Source organism: Ammospiza caudacuta, chromosome 6 (assembly GCF_027887145.1).
Source record: "Ammospiza caudacuta isolate bAmmCau1 chromosome 6, bAmmCau1.pri, whole genome shotgun sequence".
NCBI lineage: Eukaryota > Metazoa > Chordata > Aves > Passeriformes > Passerellidae > Ammospiza > Ammospiza caudacuta.
In genome coordinates, this window is record NC_080598.1 from 44,138,787 (window position 1) to 44,165,294 (window position 26,508).

Here is a 26,508-nt window from a genome sequence, read left to right on the forward strand (position 1 = left end):
CTTGGTGCCATTGGGGGCACTGTTCTGGGAAGGACAAAGAGCTGTTTTTCAGTGGAGACTGTGCTGCTGCCTCTTCTCCTGCCATTCTCTTGGGATGAACGGGACTGTGTGGTGGAGGGGGCAGAGGGAGACACACAGCAATAACACTGTTCCTCATGTCACCACAGCAACTTCCTGGACCATCCTCTGGGCTAGGTGCAGAATTCCACAAAAATAAGCAGTTTTGTGGTAAAAGTAGAGCCCAGACCATATTTCCAGGTGGGCTGTACTACATACAACAGCTTGCCTGCCAGAGCGCAGCTCACCTTAGGCAGCAAAGCATCTTTCCTTGCACAGGCTGGTGCACACAGGAGGGGTCTGTGCAAGTCTGGGCAGCCCACAAGAGTAAGATCTGTTAAAGTCCTTCTTCTGCCTTCTCCCCTCCAGTTCCTTTTGGCCTCTGAATCTGGAGCTGAGTCTGATGATGAATATGTGATGTTTTCCCTTAACCAGTAAGATCAAAGGGCAATCAGGATTTAAAATGCAAGCTCTGATTAGATTCCTTTTTACTGTAAAACCAATTGAGACATCTGAAAGCAGTGGAATAGAAAATATCTGGTTCAACAGTCCCTTGTAATGGAGCTGCAGCTCCATCTCCATGAGCTCATCATGGGTCAGGCCACAAAGAAGCTGGGGAGAATGTGTTGGTGTGGAGGCAGCAAGATGCAACCCCTTTGTCCCAAGCCCAGAGGTAATCACTGTACCAGCCCCAGTGTAGAATGTGGGAAGGGGGGGAGAGATTTCTTGGACTGCTGTGCTAGGAAGGACTTCTCCAAGGGTGCTTATCCTCTCATGTCTGCTGCTTCACTTCTGCCTCACCCCTCTGCTCCTCCCCTCGCTGCAAAGCCTGACGTCGCTTTTCTATGGAGAGCAGAGCGAGAAGGAGAAGTCCCCATCAGAGAGCAGCCCTCTGGATGCTGACAACAAGGATGTGGTGAGTGCCAGTGGCTGTGGCTGTGGGAACCTGGGCTGGGCTTGTCCCAGCCCAGCCTGTCCTGTTCTTCATCAGAAACCCTGGTCAGAAGTTAAGTGTGGGAAATTAAATCTCCTGCCCAACACTCTTCAGCAGTGGGGAGTTCCTGGAAGCTGGAGGGTTTTTTGTCCTGGATTCTTTGAGGCATCTATTTTGAATGGCAGTTTGGAGGGGATGCCCCTGTTGGCCAGCATCTCCCAGCTGCATGGCTCTCCTTGCAGCTGTGTGGATCCAGTATGATGCATGGCCAGAGCCCAGCTGCATGGCTGCAAGAATCTTTCCCACCCCTCAGGATCAAGTCCCCCACACCATATTTCCTCCTCTGCCAGCATGGTGGGGCTTTAAAGTAAAATCTCCTTCTCTCTAGCACATCAGGCTTTCCTGGAAACAAACAAAGACTGACATTTCTTGCTGTCTCTTTCTTTTTTGGCAGCAAAACTCGAAAATCAGTCACTGGTACGACTGTGATAAAATGTCATGACTTATTAAAAAATATAGGTAGGAAAGAAGCAAAAGACACAAAATCCTTGCAAGGTGGCAGGAGGCCTCTTTAAAGGCTCTGTACCAGGTGCTCTGGGCAAATGTGTATTGCTCATCAAAAAATAAGTGAGAAAGACTACAGGGAAAGCCAGCACACTAAAGAGCAGATTAAAGGAGATTATTAGAAGCAAGAAGACATCCTTTGAAAAATCAAACTGTTCACAAATGAGGAAAATCTCAACTCTGCCAGGTTAGATGTAGGATACACTAAGAGGGGAGAAGAGCAGTTTTGAGGAGAAATTTGTAGAGAGCGTAAAAAGTCCAGAATCACAAAATCACAGAATGGGCAGAGTTGAGAGGAACCAACAGGGTCATCTGGTCCAACCTCCTTGTTCAAGCAGAGTCATCTTACAGCACATGGCACAGGATTGTATCTTCAGTATCTCCAGTGAAGGAGACTCCACAACCTCTCTGGGCAATCTGTTACAGTGCATGGTGCTTTCTTCCAGTCCTCAGGCATCTTTCCTGATCACCACGGCCTTTCAAAGATGATCATGAGCTGCCTTGCTGTGGTGTCCACCAGCTCTCTCAGAATGCACCCTGTCAGAGCCCACAGACTTGTGGATGTCAGGTGTGCTTAGGTGTTTTCTAACCCAGTCCTCCTTCACCAGGGGAATGTCTGAAAACCCATGTGTGTACACAGTGACAGGGAATAAGCTAGTTAGGGCACAAGAACTTAGGTTCTCATGTAGCACTCTGCAGCAGTGCCACCTCAGCACTTGCTAGTGGCAAAAAACATGCATTGAATGTTAGGGACTGTCATGGAAGGGGAAGAGGAGGGAGCTCTGGAAGCAGGAGCCTGTTGCAGTGATGCTCCTTAATGTTCAGAGGAAGCTGAAGTCCAGCAAGTCACCCCTGAAACACTGGGTTAATGCTTGACTTCAGCTTCTGCAAATCCTCCTGCAGCCAACAGTATGCAGCTGACATCCATCAGGATGGTTGATGTTTGTAGAGAGACTTCCCTGTCCCTTTATACCCCTGCCCCAGCAGACTCCTTGTTCCCACTCACAGAAATTATCTTATCACTGCTTTCAGGAAAGTCACATGGTCTATCAGGGCTGGAAGAGAGGTTGTGCTCAGCTTCCCATCAGCTCTTTGGAGTGTGTTTTCCTTGCTTCTCCTGAGGCAGCTGCCTTTGCCATTGGGTTGAGCACTGCTGAGCTGTCTTGGGCACTGCCTCCATTTGCTCAAGGCCACAGGCACTGCACTGCCTCTGCGTGTTTCCCCAGCACATGTTGTGACTTGGTCCCTCACTAGGGAGGTGGGGGTGATTGTCCTTGTCTCATCCTGACTCTTTTTCCTTCTAGGGATTCTGTTCCTGGCTACTTTCTATCTACCAGATGAAGTAAGTGTGTGTGCTTGGCATTATGTTCTTGCCCCACCACTGCCCACCCATGGGGAACTAGTGCCCACAGGTGGTGGCCCATCACCAGGAGCTGCTGGGAGCAGTGGCAGAGGAGAGCCCTCTTAAAACATCCTCTCTGAAGAGAGAGCAGAGAGCTCACCTCTGCATTTCCTTCTGGTCCCTAGATCCTATCCCAAAGAAAAGGGCTTCAACCTCTCCTGTACACCAATTGTGTAATGAGATGCAGTTGGAGGGCTGCTTGGGTCCCTCATTTCCTCTGTGCTCAAATCCTTTGTGCCACTGTCAGGCTGTCATGAGTTGCTGTGGGTTGTGGGAAACTGGAGCAAGCCAGTGTCCCCATGACAGGAGGTGGTAGGGAGGAACCACCAGCACTGACCCCCACCTGCCTCTCTCCAGGGATGAGGAGATTCAGAGCAAGTGTGGGATCGATGCCACCACCTACCTCTCCTTCCAGCGGCACCTCCTGGTCCTGCTGATGCTGGTTTGTGTGCTCTCCGTGGCTGTCATCCTGCCTGTCAACTTCTCTGGGGACCTCCTGGGTAGGTGCTTCCCTAGTCACAGGATGACTCAGGGGTGCCATGCAAGCTTCTGAGCCTTTGGACAAACATTGTGCCTCTGGGAAAGAAGGAGAAAAAAACCCCTCTCTCAGAAGCCCCCATGTGAGCAGGAGCTCACCCTCAGCTGGGTGACAGAGGAGCATAAGAGGCTGGGAAATTCAGGGCAGTGGGAACTTGGGGATCTGGGAGATGGGAAAGAAGGGACCAAAGACCACAGCCAATAACTGCAATATGGACATGCACACTGCACTGTGTTCTCTTAACCTTCTGCTTCTCCTCTTCCTCTGCAGGACACAATCCTACCCACTTTGGCCGGACAACCATCGCCAACATCCCAACTCAGTAGGTGCTCCCACAGGCAGGGGGGCTGTGTGTGCTGCTGGGAGCACCTAGGCACAGTACTCACCACAGCCCTGTGGTGGCGACAGGGACAGGTCCATGTGAGCCTCACACCACTCACACTGGCTCTCCTGTCTCTCTGTACTACATGAGCACAGTTAGGGCAGCCAAGCCAGTGGCACTGCTCTTGCACCCCACTGCTGGCAGAAGTGCTCTTGGGGATGTTGTGTAGCTGCATCTCTGTAGTATCTCAATCAAGAGCCTGGGTGCTGCCCCTCAAGTTCCTGGGGTGAGTGTCTGAGAGCTGGCACTGGGGGGTCCTGCTGGGTGGAAGGGGTGGCCATGAGTGAGATGCTGAGTGCCAGGCTGGTCCTTGTGCCACATGCTCACCACAGTGTTCACTGCTCCCCACTTCCTCTCTTGCAGAGACCGTCTTCTGTGGCTGCACAGCATCTTCGCCCTAATCTATTTTATCTTCACCGTCCTTTGTATGGCTCACCACTCTGTGCACCTGGAATACAGAGAGAATGAGAAGGTGAGAAACCACCTCTCCTCCAACCCTGCCTTGTTCAGTGCTGCTAATGGCTAACTTCTTGCTTTGCACAAATGCTGGTCCCAGTAGTTACGGAGGTTTTCAGGAACAGTATGAAACTAGGCTGGCAGGGAAAGGTGTGGCTGTTTTTCACCAGCTTCTGGATAAAGTGACAGCCTGGAGGCAAATCTCTCTCTCTTGTCTTGTATCTTGAGACTGAAGTCCTGCTGTATTCATCTGTCTGGGATATGGCATTGTCTGGCTGTGCCCTCAGGGTTTGGGACTGGGCATTGAGGAGATCTGTGCTGACTTTCCTCTGGGGTGGCAGCTGGTGGCTCAGCTCGCTGCTGGATGGACAGGATGGCAGCATTCTGTCCTGCAGCTCCATCCTGCAGATCCATCCTGCAGATCCCATTGCCTCTTCTCTTCCGCAAGGTCGCTCGGACGCTGATGGTTACCCACATCCCCAAGGAGATCACAGACCCTTCACTTATCATCAAGCATTTCCAGTGAGTAGCCATGTGCCACAGCCTTGCTGGGTGGGTGGCAGGCAGGTGGCAGGGAGTGTCCCTGTCCCCTGGCTGCTGGTGCCACCATGTCCCTGTGCTTGCAGCGAGGCTTATCCCAGCTGCACCGTCACCAATGTCCAGTTTTGCTTTGACGTGCGCAAGCTGATGAAGCTGGATGCAGAGAGGTGAGTGCATGCATGTCCATGTGGCCTCTCTGGGAGGGTGTGCTGCTCCTGCCCACCACACCAAGGCACCCAGTCTGGCTTTATGTTTGTCTGTCTGATGCTCCCCACATGACCTTTGCTATCGGCTTCCTGGCAGGCGCAAAGCAATGAAGGGGCGGCTTTATTTCACCACCAAGGCACAGAAGGAGGGGAAGATTATGATCAAAACTCACCCCTGCGCCCGCATCTTCTGCTGCCACTTCTGTGGCTTTGATGAGGTGGGAGGCTGCAGGCAGGGCTGCAGGCAGCACACCTGCACCACGGGCAAGGCAGAGCATGACAGCTTGCCCCTGCCCCAGCCCCGTGCACAGCACAGCCCTGGCTGCTCCCACAGGTGGATGCTGAGCAGTATTACGGGGAGCTGGAGGAGAAGCTCACAGATGAGTTCAATGCAGAGCGCAACCGCATCACACTCAAGCGGCTTGATATGGCCTTCGTCACCTTCCAGGACGAGCGGATGACAGCTGTGTGAGTGCCCCTCATGCACAGGCCATGGGGATGTCCATCAGCCTGTTGGCCACCACTGCCGGGGAGCTGGGGCACCTTGCCAGCTTTTCCCACCAAAGCCAGGCAGTGGGTTGGTCTCTTCTTTGCCTCTGCCATCTGTGGCATTGCCTGCCCTGTTTAGGCTGTGGGAAGCGTCTCACGAGAAGTGAGCCCTGACCCCTGGCTCCCTCTTCCTGCAGGATTTTGAAGGACTACAGCCACATCCACTGCCGCAAGCACCCCCAGCAGTCCTCTGTCACCACCGTGGTCAAGTCACACCACTGGGGTGTTTGCTATGCCCCTTCACCCAGTGATATCATCTGGTGAACCCCCATGGCAGGAGGGAGGGAGGCAGGGGGAACAAGCAGATATGGGGAAGCCCATGTCCATACCTATAAGGAGCCCACGTACCTAGCTATAAGGAGACTATGCCCATAGCTGTAGGGAGCCCAAATAGCTGTAGGAAACCTGTGTCTGTATCTGTAGGACACTTTCCAAGGGTGATGGGGGCTGAAAATCCCTCCTATTGCCACAGCAGAAGTCAGCAGGAGCAATTGGGGTGATCCTCCCAAAGGTGGCAGGGCCCAGCCAGCTGAGATTAGATTGCCAGACTGTGATTTCTCTGGCCTGGTTCCAAAGGCTCCTGATGGTATGAGCCTCCACTGTGGCTATTCTCTGGTTTGAGGGGCTCTGCATATGACAGCAAAGCACCGTGGGGAGGGGAAGAGGGCGAGCTCAGAACAGTGTCTGCCAGGATGGTTGGTGCAGATAGCAGGAGGCAGAGCTTCATGAAGCTATGATGGGAGGCCCAGGACACAGGGGCCTCATCCTCATCATGTTCAAGTTGTGTTTTCCTCTTACAGGGAGAATTTATCAGTCCGCGGCACATCGTGGTGGGTGCGATTCATTCTGCTTAATATCTGCCTGTTCCTCCTTCTTTTCTTCCTCACAACGCCAGCCATCATTGTCAACACTATGGACATGTTCAATGTCACACACCCTGTGGAGAGCCTCAAGGTAGTCCCTAACCCATGCCAATTTTCCTGAAAGTCTGTAATTTCCAGGCTTATCTGTGACAGGTGGAGGGCACCAGCTCTACACTGTCCTAAGATGAGCCATCACCAGGATGGGTATTGATGGGAAACAAAGTCCATCCCCTTCTCGTTGTGTTTCCAGTGGCAGAGCCCTGGGGCAGCACCTGAGCTTTGGTGCTGATGCCTCCATGGGGGCAGGCAGTTTGCTGTCTATTCAAAAAGAAAGGTTTGGAAAGAGCTCAGGAGATGTCAGGAGCTGCCAGCAGCACAGCCCCTTCTTGCTCATTGACCTGTGAGCTTTTGGGTGGGCACTGGGGCTCAGAACATGGCTGTGGTGCCCTTGGTTGGTCTCAAGTTCTTATTTCCTGAAACAAATGCCCCTGCTCAGGGAGGGGATGCTCCAGCCCACCCGCCACACAGACCATTGTGTGCAGTCTCCAGCCTGGCTGTGCTATGGTGGGTTGCTGAGGGGGTGTTTGGCCTCTCTCTTCCTGCAGAACCCCATCATCACCCAGTTTTTCCCCACGCTGCTGCTCTGGGCCTTCTCTGTCTTCCTGCCCTTCCTTGTCTACTACTCAGCATTCTTCGAGTCTCACTGGACAAGGTAATGGGGCTGGTCCCCACAGCCCCCAGGGCTGCCACAGATGGGAGGAACTGCAGTGGAAAGGGGAACCCAGCCTGCAGGGAGGCAGGCAGTGAGCAGCAGACCCCCCCAGTGGAGCAGAGCCCCCTGGGTCCATGCACAAAGGAGCCATTTGCTTCCCAAAGTCCTCAACACTTTCAGACTACTGACAAAGTCAGTTGGTTTTAAGATGGATCTTAAAGATGGAAGAAGTTTGTAAGAGGGACGGTGTGATGGTGGACTGGCAGCAGCAGGGCCATCCCAGGCATGCTTCCAGTCCAAGGCGGAGGTATGGGTTCAAGATGCTTAAAGTAGGGGAAACTGCCCAGCTCCTACAAGGAGCTCTCTTTGTCTTGACCCTCCATCAACCCCAAACCCTGTGCCTCATCTGGTAAGTCCTTGCAGGAGCTTTGTCACCACCTCCCTTCCTTTTTCTGGGGGAAACAGGTCATGAATTCACGTTAGACATCTGCCTCTTATTGGGTGTCTATACCAGCAGGGATGGTAGGAGAGGGCAAAGATGAAGGAGAGGAGAGGCTGCAGCAGATTCCTCATGGTGACACACCCTAGCCTGGGAGAGTCTTTGCAAGGCCCCAGTGGATGTACAGACCAAATGCACACAGCTTTGTGAAGCAGGGAGTAACTCCTTGGTGAAAAGCGAGACCAAGCCCAGCCCCGCACCCCACCTTCTGCCCTTTCCCAAAAAAGTGCAATGTTCTTTTCTTGTCTTCCCTCTCTGCAGGTCAAGTGAAAATCAGATCACCATGCACAAGTGCTTCTTCTTCCTGGTGTTCATGGTTATCATCCTGCCCTCGCTGGGTCTGAGCAGGTACAGACACCCTGCCATGCTGCTCCCCCTGCTCCTAAGCTGCCAGGATCACACCTAGGCCCTGCAATCCAGCCCCAAAGGGCTAAGATCCCATTGCCCACCGAAACACGGTGATCTCTGGGGAGGAAAACACTTCTTTAGCAGTGCTGAGCCACTCATACATGGTCACAGATGGAAACCTTCCCTGCAGAGGAGTGGAGCAGAGCAGCTTACCAGGCTGACACAGCTGACCCAAGGGGGCTGGTGGCAGTGATCAGCTGATGCTTGGGTTCAGCAGACCCTAAAATGACCTGGTCAGGTCCTGCATAGCTCCAGCTACAGTAATCCTGGCGGCCATTCAGGAGGCGAGCACACGCTCCACAGTGGTCTCGTGTGGCAGAAGGGGCTGCCCTGGCAGTGTAGGGTGCAGAGGGTTTTGCCCATTCAGGACAGGGAAAAAAGCACGTTCCTGCTGGGTGTCTCTCACATTGCTCTGTAGCTCCCCCTCTGTCTGAGCTGCTCCTCTTGTATCCCCTCCAGCCTGGACCTGTTTTTCCGCTGGCTCTTCGACACCCACTTTCTGGATGAGGCTGAAGTCAAGTTCCAGTGAGTAGCAGGAAGCTCCCAAACTTCCCAGGCAAGCGGGAGCACCTGTTGTCCACCGCCAGCAGCTCTTGCAGCTCCTGCCTGAGCATTCTCTCACTGTGTCACCTCTCTGTCCCCGGGGCAGGTGCGTTTTCCTCCCAGACAATGGCGCCTTCTTCGTCAACTATGTAGTGACCTCCAGCCTGATTGGGACGGCCATGGAGCTGCTGCGCATCCCAGGCCTCCTCGTCTACACTGCTCGCCTCTGCTTCGCCAAGTCCGAGCCCGAGCGGCTCCATGTCAAGCGGGTATGTGGCTCTGGTCACCTGGGAGCCTTCGTGACCCCAGTGCAGCAGAGATGCACTCCCTGCAAACTCAGGCTGTCGTGGTTCTGTGGGGATGCTTATGGGGATTTCTTCAGGCCCCTTGGGGGCTAGTGGGGGTGAGGCAGTCCTGTGGGCCAGGCTGCAAGTGCAGGCTTTGCAGTGACAGAGGTGGCAATTACTCTGTTGGTTGTGCCCCAGAGTCAAGCTTACCAGTTCCAGTTTGGACTAGAGTATGCCTGGACCTGCTGTATCTTCTCTGTTGTCATGACCTACAGCATCACCTGCCCTATCATCGTCCCCTTTGGTGAGTATGATCCCATGCCCATGGTCCCAGCCATGCCAAGAACAGCCTGTCACAGCCACCGGCAGCAGCACGGGAGTGCAGGCTTCCTGCATGGTACAAAGGGCACCCTTGGGCATCATTCCCAGGGCCTGCCCTGCTCTCCCTGTGGCCTGGCTGTCCCCACTGCCCTCCATCCAAATGGCTCCTCTCGTCCCACCAGGGTTGCTCTATATGCTGCTCAAGCACATGGTTGACCGGTACAACATTTACTATGTGTACATCCCCACCAAACTGAACCAGCGCCTCCACGTCGCCGCCATCAGCCAAGTTGTGGTGGCCCCCATCCTCTGCATGTTCTGGCTGCTCTTCTTCTCCGTCCTGCGCCTCGGTAGGGAGAGCCTGGGGCTGCGCCCTGCCACTGCTGAGGGTCCTGTCTGATGTTTGGGGGTGATGAGCCACTGGTGTCACCCTTGAGTTAGACGTGGCATGGAGGGTGATAAGGGTGGTGTGAAGACCTGGCAGATGAAGGAGGTGTCAGCTTGTATTTTGGGAAGGGGGTTGAGAGCTTGTAAAACCCAAAGCAGGCACCAGCCTGGGGCTCAGCTGGACGTGCAGCAGGTTCTTGGAGACTTATGTGCTGCCCCAGTGTCTCTGTGCTCTAGGTCCCACCCGGCCTGTCACCCTCTTCACCTTTGTGGTCCTCCTTTCCTGCATCATCTTCTCCTTCTTTGGCCTCTGCCTGAAGAAGCTGCAGCCACGGAAACCCTCAAGCTACCAGGTGAGCGCAGCCAGCCACCTGCTCTGTTCCTTCACCCCAGTGCATCCCCTCCTGGCTTGCCCTGGGGAATCTGAGATAGCACCTGGCTGTCCCTACCAAAGCTGGGCCCTCCAAACCATGATTTCCTCATGGCCTCCTTCTCCTCAGATGTCTGACCAGTCTGAGGGCGCCTTCAATGACGTGGAGCGGAGCAGCGTTTCCTCCACCCCTAACTCCAATGTGAGTACCCCTTCCCAGCCCTGCTGTGGCCGTCTGCTCTCGCTCCCCTGGTCCTGATGGCCCCCTGCCCCCCGGGGCAGCTCTTTGTGGCCACTGTCCTGCAGGAGCCTGAGCTGAGCCTGACGCCGGCAGCCTCTCCGGCACACCAGTCCTATGGCACCATGGGCAACCACCTGGAGCCAGCAGAGGATGGGGAGGATGGGGGGCTGCAGAGCTTCGAGACAGAGCTGGAGACCGTGGAGGGCGAGTACAGGAGCGGCCCCGTGATGGAGAGCCAGGCTCGCTACCAGTGAGCATCCCTGCCACAGCTGAGACTGTGCTGGGAGCGGAGGATGTGCCCTGGGGCAGGAGGAGCCTTCCCTGCACTGGTGGGGCCACCTTGCTGATGGGGCAGGGGATGACAAGACTGATGTGAGGGAGAGACCCCATTGCATGGGCAGTGGCAGGAGGGTCTGATGGTCCTTCCTGTTGCCTGCACTGGCTGAGCCCCCTAGTGCCCCCCTGTCCCCATCTTCCTCTTCCAGCACACATGGGGAAGAGGGGGTGCAGCAGAATAGGGAGAGGGTCTCTCTGAGAGGCCATGCTTTTGGGGGCAGGAGGGAGGCCCTGTCCCCTCTGAGAGGAGGAAGCAGCCCAGACAGCCCAGATGAATGTGCCTGCCACCACGCTGTCCTCTGGGTCCTCAGTGGCAGGGGACAGCCACCTGTAACCCTTGCATCTCACCCCAGCCATCCACTGCTCAGGCAGCTGCTGCCTCCCCTGCTGCTGGCCTGCAGGCTGCTGCCTGCCCCTCTTTGCCCATTTCAGCAGGGACTGCTGACATGCCTGTGTTTTGGTGGAGGAGGTGAGTGTTCCTGCATCTGCCACCAGAGCCCCTACATGAGCACCAACAGCCCTGCACCAAGGTAGGCATCAAATGCAAGCCCAACTCTTCCTCAACCTCCCACCCCATCCCCCCCATCTTGTTGCACAATGCCTGTGCCCTTGGGCTCTTGAGGAGAAGTGGAAGGTCAAGAGACAAGTGTGTTTAATGGCTTTGAGGGCAGCTCCTTTTCAATCCTCTTCCCTGGCAGCGCCCATCGTGCTCATGCTCTCACTGGGGCTGCCCATGGGACCCAGAATAGCTCTGTCCTAATGCAGCAGAACAGGGGGGACAGGTGGAGGCTGGCAGGACCTGGGCTTCCAGGTCCTCCTGGTCCACCACATCCTGCCTGCCTGTCCTTGTCTACAAGCTGCAGCTGTGGGATGCTCCCCCAGTAGCCACACTGCCTCTCAAGTGTGAGTCCTGCTGTGATTAGTGTAAATGTGCCATTACCTGCCCAGACAGCATCCCTGGAGTTTTCCAGCTCATCCAGAGTACCTGTGGTGGCCTCTGGGGATGAAGGTTTATCCTCATTCTCCTCAGCTCCTCTCCCACCATAACCCACCTGGGCATGCTGGCTCCTCACTCAGCCCTGCTTTGGCCTCAGGGCTGATTTTCCTGCCCCTGATTCTCCTGCTAGCTTCAGAGCAGCCAGAGTTGCATCGTCCCAGGGCAGTGCAGGGAGGGAAGGGAGGAAGGCACAGCTCTGCCAGCACCAGGGCTGCTGGCATGCCGAGTGCTGTTGTGTGAAGGCAGATGCTCCTTGGCACCGGTTAGCATTAGCAGTGCCGCTGGGAGGAGGGGTAGTGTGCCAGCTCTGGGCTCGGGGGAGGTTAAGAGGCAGCCCAGCAGTGAGAGCATTAAGGGGGCCCTTAGGACGTTCCTGTGGGGCTGGTGGATCTCAGCTCAGCCGGCTGGCAGTCCCATGGCCCCCGTCCCACCCGCGCTCCTGCACGCTGGGGCGGTGGCTGTGGCACCCTAGCCACAAAGGGGCTGCCTCGGGGGAGCCTTGAGGTCAGACACACCCTTCTAATCCCAAAAAGTTCCCTGGGGGGTTGTGGCCTCCTGCCCAGGTGCCCCCGTGGCTGCCCACAGCTCAGCTGCTCCCCTCACTGCCTGCTCCAGAGGCAGCCCCGGGCAGGGCACGGGGATGCTGGTGGCCTCTCTGAGGGTGGAAGCAAGTGCCTGCTAGTGGCACTGTGTCCTCGGGAGCTCGGGCTGCTGGTCTGATTGCCCTTAGCTGCCCCTCTGCAGGAATGTGCCAGAGGTCTGTACCTTCTTGTGATTTATTGCTATGACCGTGCCTTGAATAAAATGACTTCACCCAGCTGCTGCCTGGCGTCGTCGCCCCCATGCGTCCTCCTGGCACTGGTTTAGGGGGAACCCTTGCCACTGGAGCCTTTTCCCACCTGTGGGCTGCTTTTGACCCTGCCTGGGACATCCTGCACATGCTTCAGTGGCAAGGAGACTGCTTGGACACATCCCCACCTCCAGACTGTGTGATCTATGATCACACTATGCCCACTATGATCTCCATAAAAACAAACCCCAACATATGGGCAGAAGCAGCAAAGTTTCAGGAGTGGGAGGGCACCTCACTGTCCCAGATAGACTGGCACAGCCCTTGGCACCATCCCCCCATTGAGGGTGGGCTGGGACACTCGTGTGCCTTTCTTGCCCACCTTCTGTCAGCAGTCACTCCATTGGCAGAGCTGGCTCAGAACACCACCAAAGGTGCAGATGCTGCTTGAGGGTAGCACAAGGGTGGCCTGGAGCCCCTCTGGGACCACAGCAAGGGTCAGGGACAGGAGGAACCCATCCCATCTGAGGATGGAGCGGTGTACCCAAAGTTGAACTACCCACCAGCAAGTCCCAGGGAAGGGGGTGAACACCATTTTGGAAGTCCTTCTCTAGATTTTGAGAGAACGATGTTCTTTTCTGCCTTCCTCCCTCCCAAAATACACACTATTTTTTACCTCAATTCCTACTTGAATGATTTGCCTCTGGTTTCAGCAGGTTCCTCCTGCTGGCTCCTCCTCAGCTTTCCTGGAGTGAGCCCTGCCACTCTGGTTAATGGCACAGGGCAGGAGGCATGGGGACAGCTTCCCTTTGGGTGAACACCTGGGAAATGTAAAACCCATCGCATGCCCCTACAGAGACCCCCCACGTTGGTAAGGAGAGGTAAACAGAGTTAACACAGGGCAGTGCTGTGCTGGGGAGCTCGCAGGGGCTCTGGCTGGGAGCTGGGATGGCCCCTGGCTGCAGCTTCCCCAGGCCTCACACCGGGAAGCTTCCCAGGGCCTGCTGAGGGTGTCAGCCCTGTCACACTGCACTCTGCCCTGAACCCCACTCACACCCCGCTCCCTGAGGGCAGCCTGCACTCAGAATCCCTCACAGCCAGGCCCAGCAATGGCATGGAGTCTCCCACTGTGCCAGCTGCTGGCAGGCAGTGACAGGACCGTCCCCACTGGGCAGCAGCCACAGCAAAGGGGAGTCTGTGGGAGCTTAGCAAAACTCCCTGCTGGCACAGGCAGCCAAAGATGGGAGTGCTGCTGGAGCCTGCCAGGCTGGCCCTACCCTGCAGTGCCAGGTTTGGGCTCCCACCACCAGTCCTGAGACCAAGAGTGGGAAAATTAACTTTATCAATGACCCAAAGGGGGTATTTCTTTAAATTCAGATCTCTGCTGCTCTCCATGCCCTTCACAGCCCATCACACATTGCCTTTTGGAACAATCCCATCCTAAATGGGCAGCATGGCTCTCTCAGGATGTTTTTCCTTCTCTCCTGTGCCAGGGCTGGGATTTCCAGCCTTTGGAAGATGCTATTACAGACCCTGGCCTGGCTTCCCCACTCTAGGCACCATTCTTCCAGCATCAAGTGCCCAACTCTCACAGGGCTGGAAACCCTTCATGTCAAAGCTAGAACATGCTAGAAGACAGAACCTCCTGCATCCTCACCAGCTGCTCTCTGGGCAGGGCTGCTGGAATGACTCTGCAATCCAGTTATGGCAGAGTGGATGATGCTCCATGGAACCAGACAGGACTTCATTATGAAGTCCATGCTCTGCTGCTGATGATGACCAGCACTGGGTGACCAATGGCAGGTGACCAGCAACAGGTGAGCCTGTGCTATGACAAAACAAAAAAAGCAGTATCTGAACAACGGAAAAGGGAATTTTAGGCTGATTGCTTAAAATTCTGATTCCCTTAGAGATTATCAGACTTGAAGGGTCTGAGCAATCAGTAGCAGGGTGTCTCTGGTAGCACCTCCACTGCTCACCCGCTGAATTACCAGGCACAAAAGCTCCCAAAATGCTTTTGCTGGTGGATGCCTTCTCATGTCAGTCAAGCTGCACTACACAAGCGCTCCCAGTGACCAATATCTCCAAAGCTAGAATCAACAAGAAACTCCCCTCTGTCATTCTTTTTTCCTGGTCTGCTTGGGGCTTTTATATTAAAATAAACACAAGGCATCAGAAAAGGCGAAGACTCACTGTTGTTTTTTAATAAACAGTACAGCTGGGTATAAGAGGCACACAAACCAGTTCTCTTGGGAGTTACATAAAATGTGGCACAGAAGAGCAGACGTCAAGGAGCTGGGAAAGCTAGAGGGAGCAGGGATGGTTTGGGTAGTAACACCCATATCCCACCCATCACAGAGCTGCCTACTTGTCACATGGAGCCAGGAGGTGTCCCATGATGCTGAAGGCTGATGCCCCATAACAGGTTTGCAAAGAGGACATTCCCAAACCCTCGTGCCCCCTACAGTGCCATCAAAGCCCCAGCTCCTCCATCCCTCACTACTGGGTGCAAGAATGGGGAGAACTCCACCTGACTCAGCTGATGGAGAGAGTCATGGGCCAGGATGGGCAGGACACCACCACACTGCAGGGCTGCAGGGGCAGAACATGGTACCATGGGGAGGACAAGGAACTCTGCCTGTTTCACAACACCTGTTAACTTTCCTCCAAACACACCTTGGGGGGGTTTTTGATGGCAGCCTATGGCACTGCACTAGAGACCCATCTTACAGGGCACCTCATCATCCCCTCCATGGCAGGGGCCTAGGAGACCTCAGTTACATTGAGCAAGCAGCTTTCTCCTGCCCCAGAGTGGAGGACATCTGAGAACAGGAGGAATGTGTCTTCAGAACAGGAGCATCTCAGACCTCAACACTGGGCTCCTCCTGCCCTGAAGAAGAAGCAGAAAAAAGAGTGCCTGTAACTGAATAATTGCTCCATGTCCTTGTCTGGGGCTAACAGTGGCCAGAAACATTGTTCTGCATATTCCACAGTGACTTCCCCATAAAGATGAACTCTTCCTCAACGTGCTCAAGTTCAGCCCCTTCACAAAGCCTTCAGGTGCTGCCTCTCAGCAGTTTTCTGAGATTTCTTCTAGCAGATGCTGTCTCCTCATTGCTGTAAGCATGAGGAACTCTGCAGATGGGCACTGTGAGCAGCTGGGGAGCGCTCCAGATTCTGACAGCATCGGCAGAAAGATTCCAGCTCTGCTTCCTCTGGCCAAGAGCCAGAATTTCTGGAAGCTGTTGCTATGACACGATTGCAACCTTCATTTTAAAGACATCTTTTCCTTGAATTTATTTTATTTTCCTAAACACAAGCAGTAAACAGACATTGCTACTGCTGCTGTTGCTGCATTTCAGATGGCTCTAAGGTTAAACCAGCCAGCCAAATCAACACAAAGCCTTTCAGCTGACAGCCCAACCCTGCCAAAAGTAGTCTCACCTTGGGATTAATGTGACACCATTGCCTGAAGCACTCCTAGGAAACCTACTGGGTTGTGGCCAACCTGACACAGGGAAAAGCCAGGGAACCCATCCAGGTCAGAGGCAAGGAAGAAAAAAGCACCAGGATCAACCATCTGGTATGGATATATTGATGATGGGAGAGGGGTAAAACTCTCTGCAAGGTTTGAGGACAGCCACACGGTGTGACCAGCCTTGCTCTCTTGCTGCCTTTTGACCTGGATGGAGCCAAATCTGTCACTGCCACAGCTGAACCAAGTACAGCAGCACAGGAGGACTGAGCATGTCAGACCTGGCAGGTGAAGCACAGCAAATGGGATTTTGGGCAAATAAGCCCAAGAGGCCTGTGCCAGCTGTCACCTACCTGGGGTAGCAAGAGGAGGGAAGATGAGCAAGCTAAAACCCAGAGTAGGTACCTGGGTGTTGGTGCTCCTGAAGGAACTTGGGGCAGGGTGGCATACCTGTGCTGCGGCACTGCCAGGCTTTCTGCAGGGACATGCCCTACCAGCCCTGAGCAAAGGCAGACACACGCTTGTGTTGAAGCAGGATGGAACCAGGTGAGAGCCCTGCAGCAGTGTGAGTGGCAGAGACAGCCATGGGCTGGGGCACACAGCAAGACAGAGGTGGCGAGAGGCAGCGAGTGTGGTGTGAGACTCCCCGTGCTCAGGAGCGCCGCATGGTCAGGGACAGGGATGGCTGGCAGGACCTAGTCCCCTTCTGGGAGGCTCTCCCAGCCACGTTGCATGGCTTTCACCACAGCACTGTAGAGTTTGCTCCAAGCTTCCTGCACCTCTGGGCTGAAGGCAGCACCAAGGCATTTCTCCAGCATGTACAGCAAGGACTCGCCGACAGTCTGCAAACCAAACAAGGAGGTGTCAAGCTCAGCACCAGAGGATGACATTCAGTCTCTTGTCTCACTTTGCCACCTTTTTTGACTTCTACAGTTGCAGGGCGCCTGCTCCTCTTCCACCAACAGTACCAGGCCCCTCCAGTCCCTGGCTCATCAGAGGGGGCCCAGAACCAGCTCATGCCATCCTCTTCCCTGCCCTGTGCTGGCCCTCACCATGGATGAGTGTGGAGTGGAAGTCAGGGAACAAGGGCTGACACTGCACATGTAACGCCAGGGGAGAGGTGCACATCCCGTTTCTGTGGCTCCCAGGTGCAGGTAGCTAGCCCCATCCCTTGGCAGAGCTGTGGAGCAGCAGAGCTGAGCAGTGCCCTGATGTCAGGAGAGTGGATCAGACTCCATACTGGATGCTTAGGGCATGTCTCAGCGCCTCAGGCTTCTCCACAGGGCACTGCTCCTCACAGAGCTGGGAGCAGCCCCACGCAGGAGCACCCTCCCAGAGTCAGGGCTGGTGGGCATCACTGCCCCAAACAAAAGGGACCCTGCTGCCTCTGAAGAGAACACAAGCTAGCAATAGGAACGAGCCAGGTGTGGGTTAGAAAGCTTTTCTTCAGCCCACCCTTTCCCACTGCATTTCTGTCCATGCTTGACAGCAGGAGAGGAGTGATCAAGGGTTTAATATGGAAGATGCTTGGGTGTTACTGGCATGGAGGAAGCAGGGGCTGAGGTGCAGCAACCCCATCCCAGTGAAGACACAGAGAGGTGGATGCTCCCTTTTCCAGGTGGGGTGAGGTTTGCCCAGAGCATCAGATGCAAAGGATCCAGGGCAAAGGCTGAGCCTGCAGCCCTGTGGCACAGGAGAGACTGCAGTGTCCTAAACCATGGCCCTCTTCAAATAGTGGAAATGCTTTGCTCCCATCTATCCTTTCTGCCTGGGCTTACTGGGCAAGGGCAGAAAACAAGGGGAGCTCAAAGGTTTCCCTCACTGGGGCAGTGGCACTACATTGCTATCAGCACCTTGGACAGGCTGCCCTGAGCCATCAGCTCTCTCCAGACAGCTGAAGCCAGAGGAAGGATGGGGCAGCTGAGGGCTGCAGGCAGGGGTGAGCAAACACAGCCACAGCGAGACAAGGGAGAACACCTCACCGAGAAAGACTCAACCTTCACACCAACTGCCTGGTGCTTCTTGCCAAGGTTGCAGAGATACTCTTCCAGGCAGGACAAGTTCTCCAGGTGGCTCACAGCAGCATCAATCACCAGCATCACCTAGCACAGGAGCAGAAAGGCAGAATGGCGTTACAGAAAGGTTCAGCTTCCTTCCCAGAGGAAACAAAGTGTCTGATCCTCTACTTCACCCTTGTCAGCCTGACCCCCTCCCAGGCCAGATGCCCTCTGAGCTTTTCTTTGCTCTGCTGTGATCCATGTGTCCCATCAGTGAGGCTGGCAGCAGCACACACCACATCCTTCCATGGGACACCACCAGGGCTGCACAGCAAGCAGCACTGCTGACCACCCTGTCCCAGAGGGGATAAACAGCCACACAGCAGAGCACTTGCAGGTTAAGACCTAATGCTGATGCAGTCACTAGAACTCCCATGACCCCAGGACAACTGCATGGGAACCCCAGAAGCTGCCAGGACCAGAGTTTCCAATTAGAAGTTGCCAAAATGGTGCACTTGTGAATAAGGCCACTTCAGTTCTAAGATCAGCCAAGCTACTTTGAAGAGATGGGATGGGGAGTACAGCCAGGTCTCTTGACCTGGTGTGGTAAAACACATACCATAGTCTCCCAGGACCATTAAGAGTCAAATGGAAACAGGACAGAAAAGATTTAATGAAAGATGAAGGGAACAGACACAACAAATTAGAAGAAGAGATTAAAGCCAGGGCATGGTTATCTTGGCAAAGCCAAGAGGTGATAGAATTGTGCACTGTAATTTCAACAGGCCATTCATCTCCAACAAGAGCAAAAAACTATTTCAGCTCAAGGCAATAATCTTAACGTTGCCAATAAAGAGAGGCTGGAAAATAACAAAAAGATTCAGCTATCAGAGGAGCTCAGTCCTGAAACAGCCTCTTAACAAGGAATAAAGACAGGCAAGCAAAGCACCAAAGTGGTTTAAAGATGGAGCCAGGCAGTTTATGAAGGCATCTGCAAGCCAAGGCTGTGCTTTGTCCCAGTGTGGCTTCTCTTCAGGGCTCAGCAAAGGGTCTGTGTTGCACCAGGTGCGCTGTGCATGCAAGAGCCTCTCCCCAGCACTGCTCCTTTCTGTGTTTGGGAGGAGGGGAATGTGCCCTGCAGCACCCCCTCAGAGGTGCTGTGGGCCTGCTGGCCCTGCAGCTGCACCAGCAGCCCCTCCACAGCAGCAGGCCCAGGGTGGCCTGGCCCACTGCCCAGGTCTGTGCCAGCTCCTGCTCAGTGTGGGCCAAGCAGGGAGCTTCACTCCTCATCTGGACACAGGTGAGCTCCCGAGGAACCTCCACAGTAGCAGAAGGATTCTTTCAGCTTTCACAGGAAGCAATCCACTCTCAGATGGGCATGGAAATCAGGATGGTGCCTCTTAGTCACCATGACCTGCATTCTCATTCCCTCCCCACTGTTGTAGGGCACTTTGTCCTGGCCTTCTGCTAGCATGAGTAACCCCTGCAGTTACCATCTCAGGAGGAGACTTCCATGTCGTCAGACACACTACAGTCCCAAATCATTGCCTAAGGGTTTCATCCTCCGTGGAGGCTGTGCTCCAGCCATGCCTCAGCCCCTCTCTCACCTTCCTGATGTGATCCAGGAACTCAGGGGCAGAGAGGCACTCCTGAGGGCTGGCAAACTGCTTGCAGTTGTACTGGAAAAGGGGCAGCAGGTCAGGATCCAAGTCAAACAGCCTGCAAAAGCAAGAAAGAACACCCCATCTTCTTACTTCCTTGGCTTTATTTAAAGTGCCACTCACCCCATCAGCAGCACACTCACAGCCTACTTCTGCCTCTCTTCCCACCTACTGGTCCATCTCCATCTGTAAAAGGTCCAAAAGTTCTGAAAAGTTTTAGTTGGGGCAATCCAGACTGCCTATAGACAAAAACCTTTCTGTTTCTCTAGCCCATAACCCCAGCTCTCAGACAGGTATTTATGGCACTTGAGAACTGACGCCCAACCCTCTGCAGTGTCTTCCAGCCTGGCTCTGATCCTCAAAGAGTTGGCTGTTATCTCAACTATTCCCATTCCCACTTTCTGATGCTCTTGAACCCAAAAGCTCCCAAATCGGGGAAGCTCCAGCAGCCATCTGGACCAAGGGAGGAATGTACAAACTCAGCTGATGCCCCACTGCCCAGCACCATTACCAGCTCCCATGTCCTCTCCCCCTGCCCCATCTCCCTTGCTAGGGTGCGTCAGGCACAAAAGGGACTCATTAGCAGCCACCCAGGTAGATACAACTGGCCACCAGTAATTCAGGCACATCTGTCTTCTCCTTATCCTGCACATTAAACTACTGCACCCCTCTCCCCCACATTCTTGTCACTGCCCTAGTCCTGCTCTGGGAGATTTGGATCCCTCTCGCTCCAAAAGCTGCTCATCAACTTTCCAGTTGCCCTTTTTAAACGACTTTTCATTGATTTTTCCTTTTTTCTCTTCACATAATTAATACATTAATCTGCTGGGGAGAGGCAAGAAGCTGGGTATCAGCCATTCCATCCGGCACACCATTTCCTCGGCCCTGCGACTGAATCCCTCCCTGGCGGCCGGGTCCGTTCCTGGGGCCGCACGGCCCTTCCCTGGTTCGCAGCCCCTCGGAGAGCAGGAGTGGCGGTGTCAGGGCGGGGGATCAGCGGCAGGAGCGCACAGAGCCCGCCCGCCGCCTCTCTCGCTCTCCGTCTCGGCTGGGAAAGTTCTCCCTGGCGAGGGACGGGCAAGGCAGGACAGCAGCGCGGAGCGGAGCCCCCGGGCCCTGCCCCACCCGCTGCCCACGGCACCTGCGGCTCCCCGCGGGAGGGGACAGGGGACAGGGGACAGGGGACAGGGGACAGGGGCCGGGCCGGGAGCGGGCCGGAGCCGTGCCGAGCGCAGGGAAGCGTTCCTCCCGAGGAGCGGAGCCCGTCCATCCCTCCCGCACGGGTCGGCGCGGCCGGGGCCGGGTGCGGGGGGCGCATCGCGCCGCTCACCTGCTGAAGAGGACGAGGCCGTGCTGCTCGGGGCTGCCGCTCAGCCGCCGCCAGCTCTCCCGGATCAGCGCTCGCTGCCCGCCCGACAGCGGCATCCCGCTCTCCATGGCGGGCCGGGGGCGCTGCCCCTGCCCCGAGGCGAGGCGCTGGCTCCGCGGGCGGAGGGGCCGGAGAGCCGCGGCCGCCCTCGCTCGCTCCGCCGGGAGCGGCAGCGCTGCCCCCGCGCCCCCGCCACGGCCGCAGCCGCGCTCCGCCCGCCGGCACCGCCGAGCCCGCTCCAGCCGCGCCGCCCCGCCGGGAAGGGAGAGCTCACCTCGCACCGAGTGCTTCTCACTCGGGACAAGGAAGGAAGGAGGGATGGAAGGAAGAAAAAAGAAATTCGAAATGCCCGAACTTCCCTATCCCGGGCCCGCGGGGCAGAGCAGAAAGTGCAGCTGGTTCACGGCTGACATTTTCCGTCGTCCTGATTTTACAAGTGAAGCAGCAGGGCAGAGCCGTACGAGCGAGAAGACCACCGGGACCTGTCCACCTTCGCTCACCACCAGCACAGCTCCGTCTGAGCGAAACTTTGCCTGGGAGGGCCCCAGCGATGCTCCACAGCATCCTCTTGCTTTTGGCCACTTCCACTGAGACCCTGGATGCCACACAGCCACCTGCTGTCTCCACAGGCAGATGCAGTCTAGACACTGCAAGGTACGTGTCTAATTTAAGGCTAATTATGCCAGCTGAAGCAGGCAAAGTTGTTAATAATGGATGAGAAGATATGACATCTTTGTCAAATGTGCTCAGGATGCACAGACTCTCTTTGCTGTTCAGACACTGCTTAATTTGGCCGCAGGATTTACGCAGAACAGAGGAAACAAAGCAAGAAATGGCAAATGAGGTCCCAAGCAGCACAAGGGAAGTCAGGAAAGTTAAGGTTTCAGAAGGAGAGAGCAATACAAAAGTGCAACTATTACTGAAACCATCACAGTCTGCACCAAAATGACAATTGTGCTGATCTTATTACAAGTTCTGCTTCTGTACATCAGACTTATTTCTGGTAATCAGGAGAAAAGACAGAAGCCTCCGACCCATCCCAGAGGCACATTGACTAAGTGTAGGCACAAAGGAGGCTCTTCTTGTGGGAGAATTGAGAACATGCCCTGGGAGGAGACAAGTTCAAAGGCTCAATGTTATGTTTTCAGCCCCAGCTTGTCTCCCAGGGGCCTTTCTCCTACAGAGCTGGAGTGACAGCACCGACTGAAGTGACAGCAGGAAGCCACCTGAGATGGCTCTGCAAGTGCCAGGATAAATTACCTGTTTTCTCAGGATTTTGAGACCTCACATTCTCAGCACAGACCAGACGAGATGCTGTGCAGGAAAAGCTCCACATGTGTTAAAGGAAGCTAAAGAATCCTGTCCTAAAATTGGACACTTGAGTCAGAACTGATGGGACTGAGGAGTCTGCTAAAACAGCCTCTTGGCTGTGTGGTTTCAAAGGGCATCTTCCCACCAGGGGCTGATGATAAATCACTGCCGTGATAACCGCTGAAGCGGCAAGGAGCCCGAGAGGGCAGCTGGGAGCTGCAGGGTTAACCCGAGCAGGGCGGAGAGCAGCCCGGCAGCAACACCGTGAACATGAACCTTCAGCTGTCCTGCGGCTGCGGGAGCGAGCCAGCAACGAGCCCCAAGTGTCATCCTTGGTCCTCTGAGCAAGGTACTCTGACATCCCAGCCACCTGTCACAGGCACGGAGCTCCACAGAGCCTGGCTGGACGGTTCAGTCCGGCCCTGCTAACAATAAAGGTAGAACAGACAGGCAGTGGCGTGGTGCCAGCGGGCTGGAAAGGAGCATGGAGAGTCATCCCAGGCCACAGGGTGCTGAGGAGCAGAGCTGAAGTACATATGTGCAGTCACAGCAGCAACCAAGGCTGATTACTTGCTTAAGAACATTTTTAATACATTGGAGCTGGCTGATAGTGAAGGAGGAGAAACTTCACAAAAGCAAGTTGTAGTTAAGAATGATCAGTTCCTGAAGATTTTTTGGGATGTGGGACACTTTTGCTCCCATCCATATAGGGCACCCTATCAGCTACCCTATCCCAGGGCAAGAACAAAGTACAGGTTCAGCCGTTGTTTCTGACAGAAAGGGTGTCTCAGACAATAGCAGTGAAGCTGGGATGGCAAAAGAAAACGGTGGCTCTTGTCCAAAATTATGTCCCTGCACCTTCGCTCTGTTCTGCAGGTAGCAGCAGAACACTTATAGGCAAGGCACAAGTGTCGGAACAGATCAGATATAAGGGCAGCAATGAGAGGGCTGAGACTGATATGCCTTCCTTCCATGGAAAACAGGAGTGCCTCAGCTGAAGAAAGGGGCAATGGTCTGGCCATATCCCCACCCACCTGTTGGTACCCAGACTGGCATCCAAACCCTATACAGGTATGACACACAGTAGAGTCCAAGAACTCTTCCCTGCCCACCAGCAACAGCTCCTTCTGGGCAGTATACATTCAGGAGCAGTTTCCCCATCTCCCCTGACTGTCTGAACAGTGAATCCACCCCTTTGCTGCCTTCTGGCACTGATACATCCCCACTCTCCTGAAAAGCCCAGTATTTTTTCCCCTGTGACAGCATAGGTCTTCCAGCACAGGTAGAAGGAGCTGCAAGGAGGGACTTGAGAAGGGAGACAGGGAGAGCTCAGGGATAAGAAATGTTCAAAGCACCACTCAAAGGATTGAAAAGAGCGAGGGTTTGGGACAGACAGCGCTCTTGCCTGTGTGCAAAGCAGCTTCTCCCTTGCAGTTATGTGGCTGTCAGAGCTCCTCCTGTCACAGCACCAAGGTGCTGAGAGCACAGGTCTAGAGAGGATTTCAAGTTCAAGGAAGCAAACAAGAAAACCTTTCTTCTTGTTCCAAATGTTTTGTGAGCCTTCAAGCATGAGAATCTCAGCAAGAGGTTGAGCACTGCAATGCTCTGAGGTCTGAGGGTTTCCTGTGATGGTTCCCAGCTCCCTTGGCTCCATGTACCTAACCGGCAGTTCAGCTCTTTTCTGAGCTCCTCTTGGATTCCTGCAAGACTGTCCCTGGAGCTCTCAGGAGTGAAGAACAACCAGGTCAGCAGCACAGACTGCTCCATCTGTAGGCCTCTCGAAGAAAGGGGAGGGAGGTTTTTGGAGAAATTCACTGAGATGCAGAGAATGATAATGCTCTTTTGTGCTTTGGGAGAACACAAATTTATCGTATTTTTAGTTTGCACTGGGTTTCATTATTGTAATCTACACCCACTTCGAATTACAGTACCAACACTCTTAACCTCCTTGCCAAGTGTCAGCTTTACTTGCTCAGTGCCTCGGTTTACCCACAGGGAAAGAAAGTTGCCCAATCTCATAAAACAGAGTGAGAGAACTAGTAGTAAGCTCACAAAGTGAGCCCAGTCCCTAGCCCAGCACTCAGGGTTCACAGCCCCTGAAGAACAACCCTTCCTGCCCAGGAAGGCCCTGTGTGCCTGGCCCAGGGATGACTGCTCTGCCTGTGCTGCTGTGGCACCATCAGTTCTCATCCCAGCTGCTGCACTAACAAACCCATATCTCCCTTTGAACTCTTGCTCATTTCCAATTCTGCATCTGTGAGTGTTCATAAATAATGACACTCTGATCTATCTGCCTCAGGCTCCCTGCTCACTTAGGATACAGACTCCTGGGCTTGGCTAATCCCCTTTGTTTCCCCTTTTCCCCAGTCTCAAAGCCAGATTATGACAAATTCTCTTTTTCCCAGACTCCCTTCACCTCCCATCCCATCCTCAGGTGGGGGCAAAAGTCATGCAAGGTTCCCAGAATTCTTCTCAAGCAACGCCTCAGGCCATGGTGCAGCACAGCTCAGTAGCAAAGCCAGCCATGAAATATGGTTGCATAACAAGAATCAAAAGTGATGCAGGAGGTGATAGTCTTGTCCATAACATTATTTAGATGAGCTGCAGAGCTTGCTTGCTGTCACCATGCCTGTGGAGAGAACAGGGCAGCACTACACCCTCAGTGATGGGGATCTGGGCTAAGAGGACAGGGACAGGCAGATGGGGATTCAACAGTAGAATATAATGAAAACTTCTTTTGAATTCCATTTGCTAGACGTCCCCAGCTTTATCCTGAATATCCTGTGGCCAGCTAGGGAATATTTGTACAGACAGGTGAAAACAGTCATAGGATGACCAGACACAAAATGGAGAGAAAAGTAAAGGGGATCACACGGAGCTGTTGGACCAGGTCTGGCACTTGCAGATGCTCAGACCTTACCCCAGATGTTATTTACCTTGGGCTCCCGAGCACAGTGATAACCCAACACCAACATGTTTCTTCCAAGAAGCAACCTCTGCCTTTTGTAAGGCACTCTGCCAAAGTGAGTTCAAAGAGTTCAAGACCATGTCAGTCTTGACACACAAGCTGAATTTGGTCATAAGACATGGCTATGCAGCTGTGTGCACCCCAGGCTGGTGGGATGCAAGCAAAAGCTCTGCAGCCTCATTAGCTCAACATGGTGCTCTAGCTAATGTGCCTGGCAACTTGGCAAGCATTGTGTTAGCACAGTTACCTGGCTTCTGTCCTACCTGGGATGATGCACATGGTCTTGGATTTTCCTCCAATTGTCCTTATGCATCTGGACTGGCTCATCCTTCAGCTGCTGAAACATCATGGCAAAAACTTGTAAAAGAGTGCTTTATTCATTGTGGAGTCTCCTCTGTAGTTTCCCCCCTGGATTTCTTGTTTCAGAAGCACTGTTGGTCTCTCAAGCGGTCATCGATCGTCTTCTCTCTGATCTCAACTCTCTTTGTTCTCTCCCTCCTTGCAGTTTTAATTGACACTATTGATTAGGCCATCTCTGATAAATGTTTGACCTACAGCAGTTGTCTCCAGGAATAGCATCTTGGATATGATCTATTAAAACAAAGATTGTGTATTTCACTGCACCCATTCCTTCATGTCAGGGCTGTGCCAGCATTCCCACATTTCAGCTTTGCACTCAGCCATCTGGTCTCAAAGCAAACCCCCTGTATTATTCCTTCTGTGTGTGAGACACTTCTGGCTTGAGACCTTCTCCTCCTCACCTAAGCCATTAAAGCTTTGAGGCTTTGTCAAAAATAATTCTCCTGTTCAGTGATTAATTTTTCACCTGCAAACCGCACTGCTAGGTTCACCACTAAACCATGTCCCCAAGTGTCACATCTATGTGGTTTTTGTACACTTTAAGGTATTGTAATTCCACCACTTCCCTGGGCAGGCTGTTCCAATGCCTGGCCACCTTCTGAATGAAGAATTTTTTCCTCATATTCAATCTAAACCTGTCCTGATACAACTTGAGACATTTCCTCTCATCCTGTCACTTGTGACTTGAGAGGAAACTGATCCCCACCTTGCTGCAGTTCCCTTCCAGGTACTTGTAGGGAGAGATAAGGTCTCCCCTGAGCTTCTTCTTCTTCTCCAGGCTACACATCCCCAGCTCTGCCAGCTGCTTCTCATCAGAGCTGTGCTCCAGATCCTTTACCAGCTCTGTTGCCCTTCTCTGGACACGCTCCAGTACCTCAATGTCTTTCTTGCAGTGAGGGATCCCAAAAGTGAACACACGATTTGAGGTGTGAGTGCTGAGAAGGGGACAATCATTGTTTTGGTCCTGCTTGGCCACACTGTTTCT

At 54.1% G+C, this 26,508-nt stretch overlaps 2 protein-coding genes across 3 annotated transcripts in view; one reads left to right on the top strand and one right to left on the bottom strand.

Moving 5' to 3' along the window:
* The window catches only part of TMEM63C (transmembrane protein 63C), a 31,853-nt gene extending 19,484 nt beyond the window's left edge, over nt 1-12,369 (top strand). The window contains exons 5-24 of the mRNA XM_058806906.1: nt 886-973; nt 2,860-2,897; nt 3,315-3,457; nt 3,766-3,817; nt 4,241-4,349; nt 4,782-4,855; nt 4,960-5,040; nt 5,177-5,297; nt 5,414-5,547; nt 5,766-5,888; nt 6,429-6,582; nt 7,097-7,203; nt 7,964-8,050; nt 8,570-8,635; nt 8,760-8,922; nt 9,139-9,244; nt 9,444-9,611; nt 9,886-10,001; nt 10,149-10,220; nt 10,301-12,369. Coding sequence (XP_058662889.1) covers nt 886-973; nt 2,860-2,897; nt 3,315-3,457; nt 3,766-3,817; nt 4,241-4,349; nt 4,782-4,855; nt 4,960-5,040; nt 5,177-5,297; nt 5,414-5,547; nt 5,766-5,888; nt 6,429-6,582; nt 7,097-7,203; nt 7,964-8,050; nt 8,570-8,635; nt 8,760-8,922; nt 9,139-9,244; nt 9,444-9,611; nt 9,886-10,001; nt 10,149-10,220; nt 10,301-10,513 — 2,215 coding nt within the window. The 3' untranslated portion in view covers nt 10,514-12,369. The remainder of the gene's footprint in view (nt 1-885; nt 974-2,859; nt 2,898-3,314; nt 3,458-3,765; nt 3,818-4,240; nt 4,350-4,781; nt 4,856-4,959; nt 5,041-5,176; nt 5,298-5,413; nt 5,548-5,765; nt 5,889-6,428; nt 6,583-7,096; nt 7,204-7,963; nt 8,051-8,569; nt 8,636-8,759; nt 8,923-9,138; nt 9,245-9,443; nt 9,612-9,885; nt 10,002-10,148; nt 10,221-10,300) is intronic.
* Nucleotides 12,370-16,373: 4,004 nt separating this feature from the next.
* On the bottom strand, nt 16,374-25,599 carry NGB (neuroglobin). Of its 2 annotated transcripts, none has more exons than XM_058807766.1 (4): nt 25,427-25,599; nt 19,462-19,573; nt 17,840-17,959; nt 16,374-16,699 (listed from the first exon to the last, which is right to left on the bottom strand). In XM_058807766.1, exons 1-4 carry the CDS (start codon nt 25,510-25,512, stop codon nt 16,553-16,555), a joined length of 465 nt encoding a protein of 154 aa, XP_058663749.1. In that variant the 5' UTR covers nt 25,513-25,599; the 3' UTR covers nt 16,374-16,552. The 2 variants fall into 2 exon arrangements, with proteins under 2 accessions (XP_058663749.1, XP_058663748.1); XM_058807765.1 differs by lacking the exon at nt 25,427-25,599 and adding an exon at nt 20,846-20,952.
* Between the last annotated feature and the right edge of the window lie 909 nt (nt 25,600-26,508).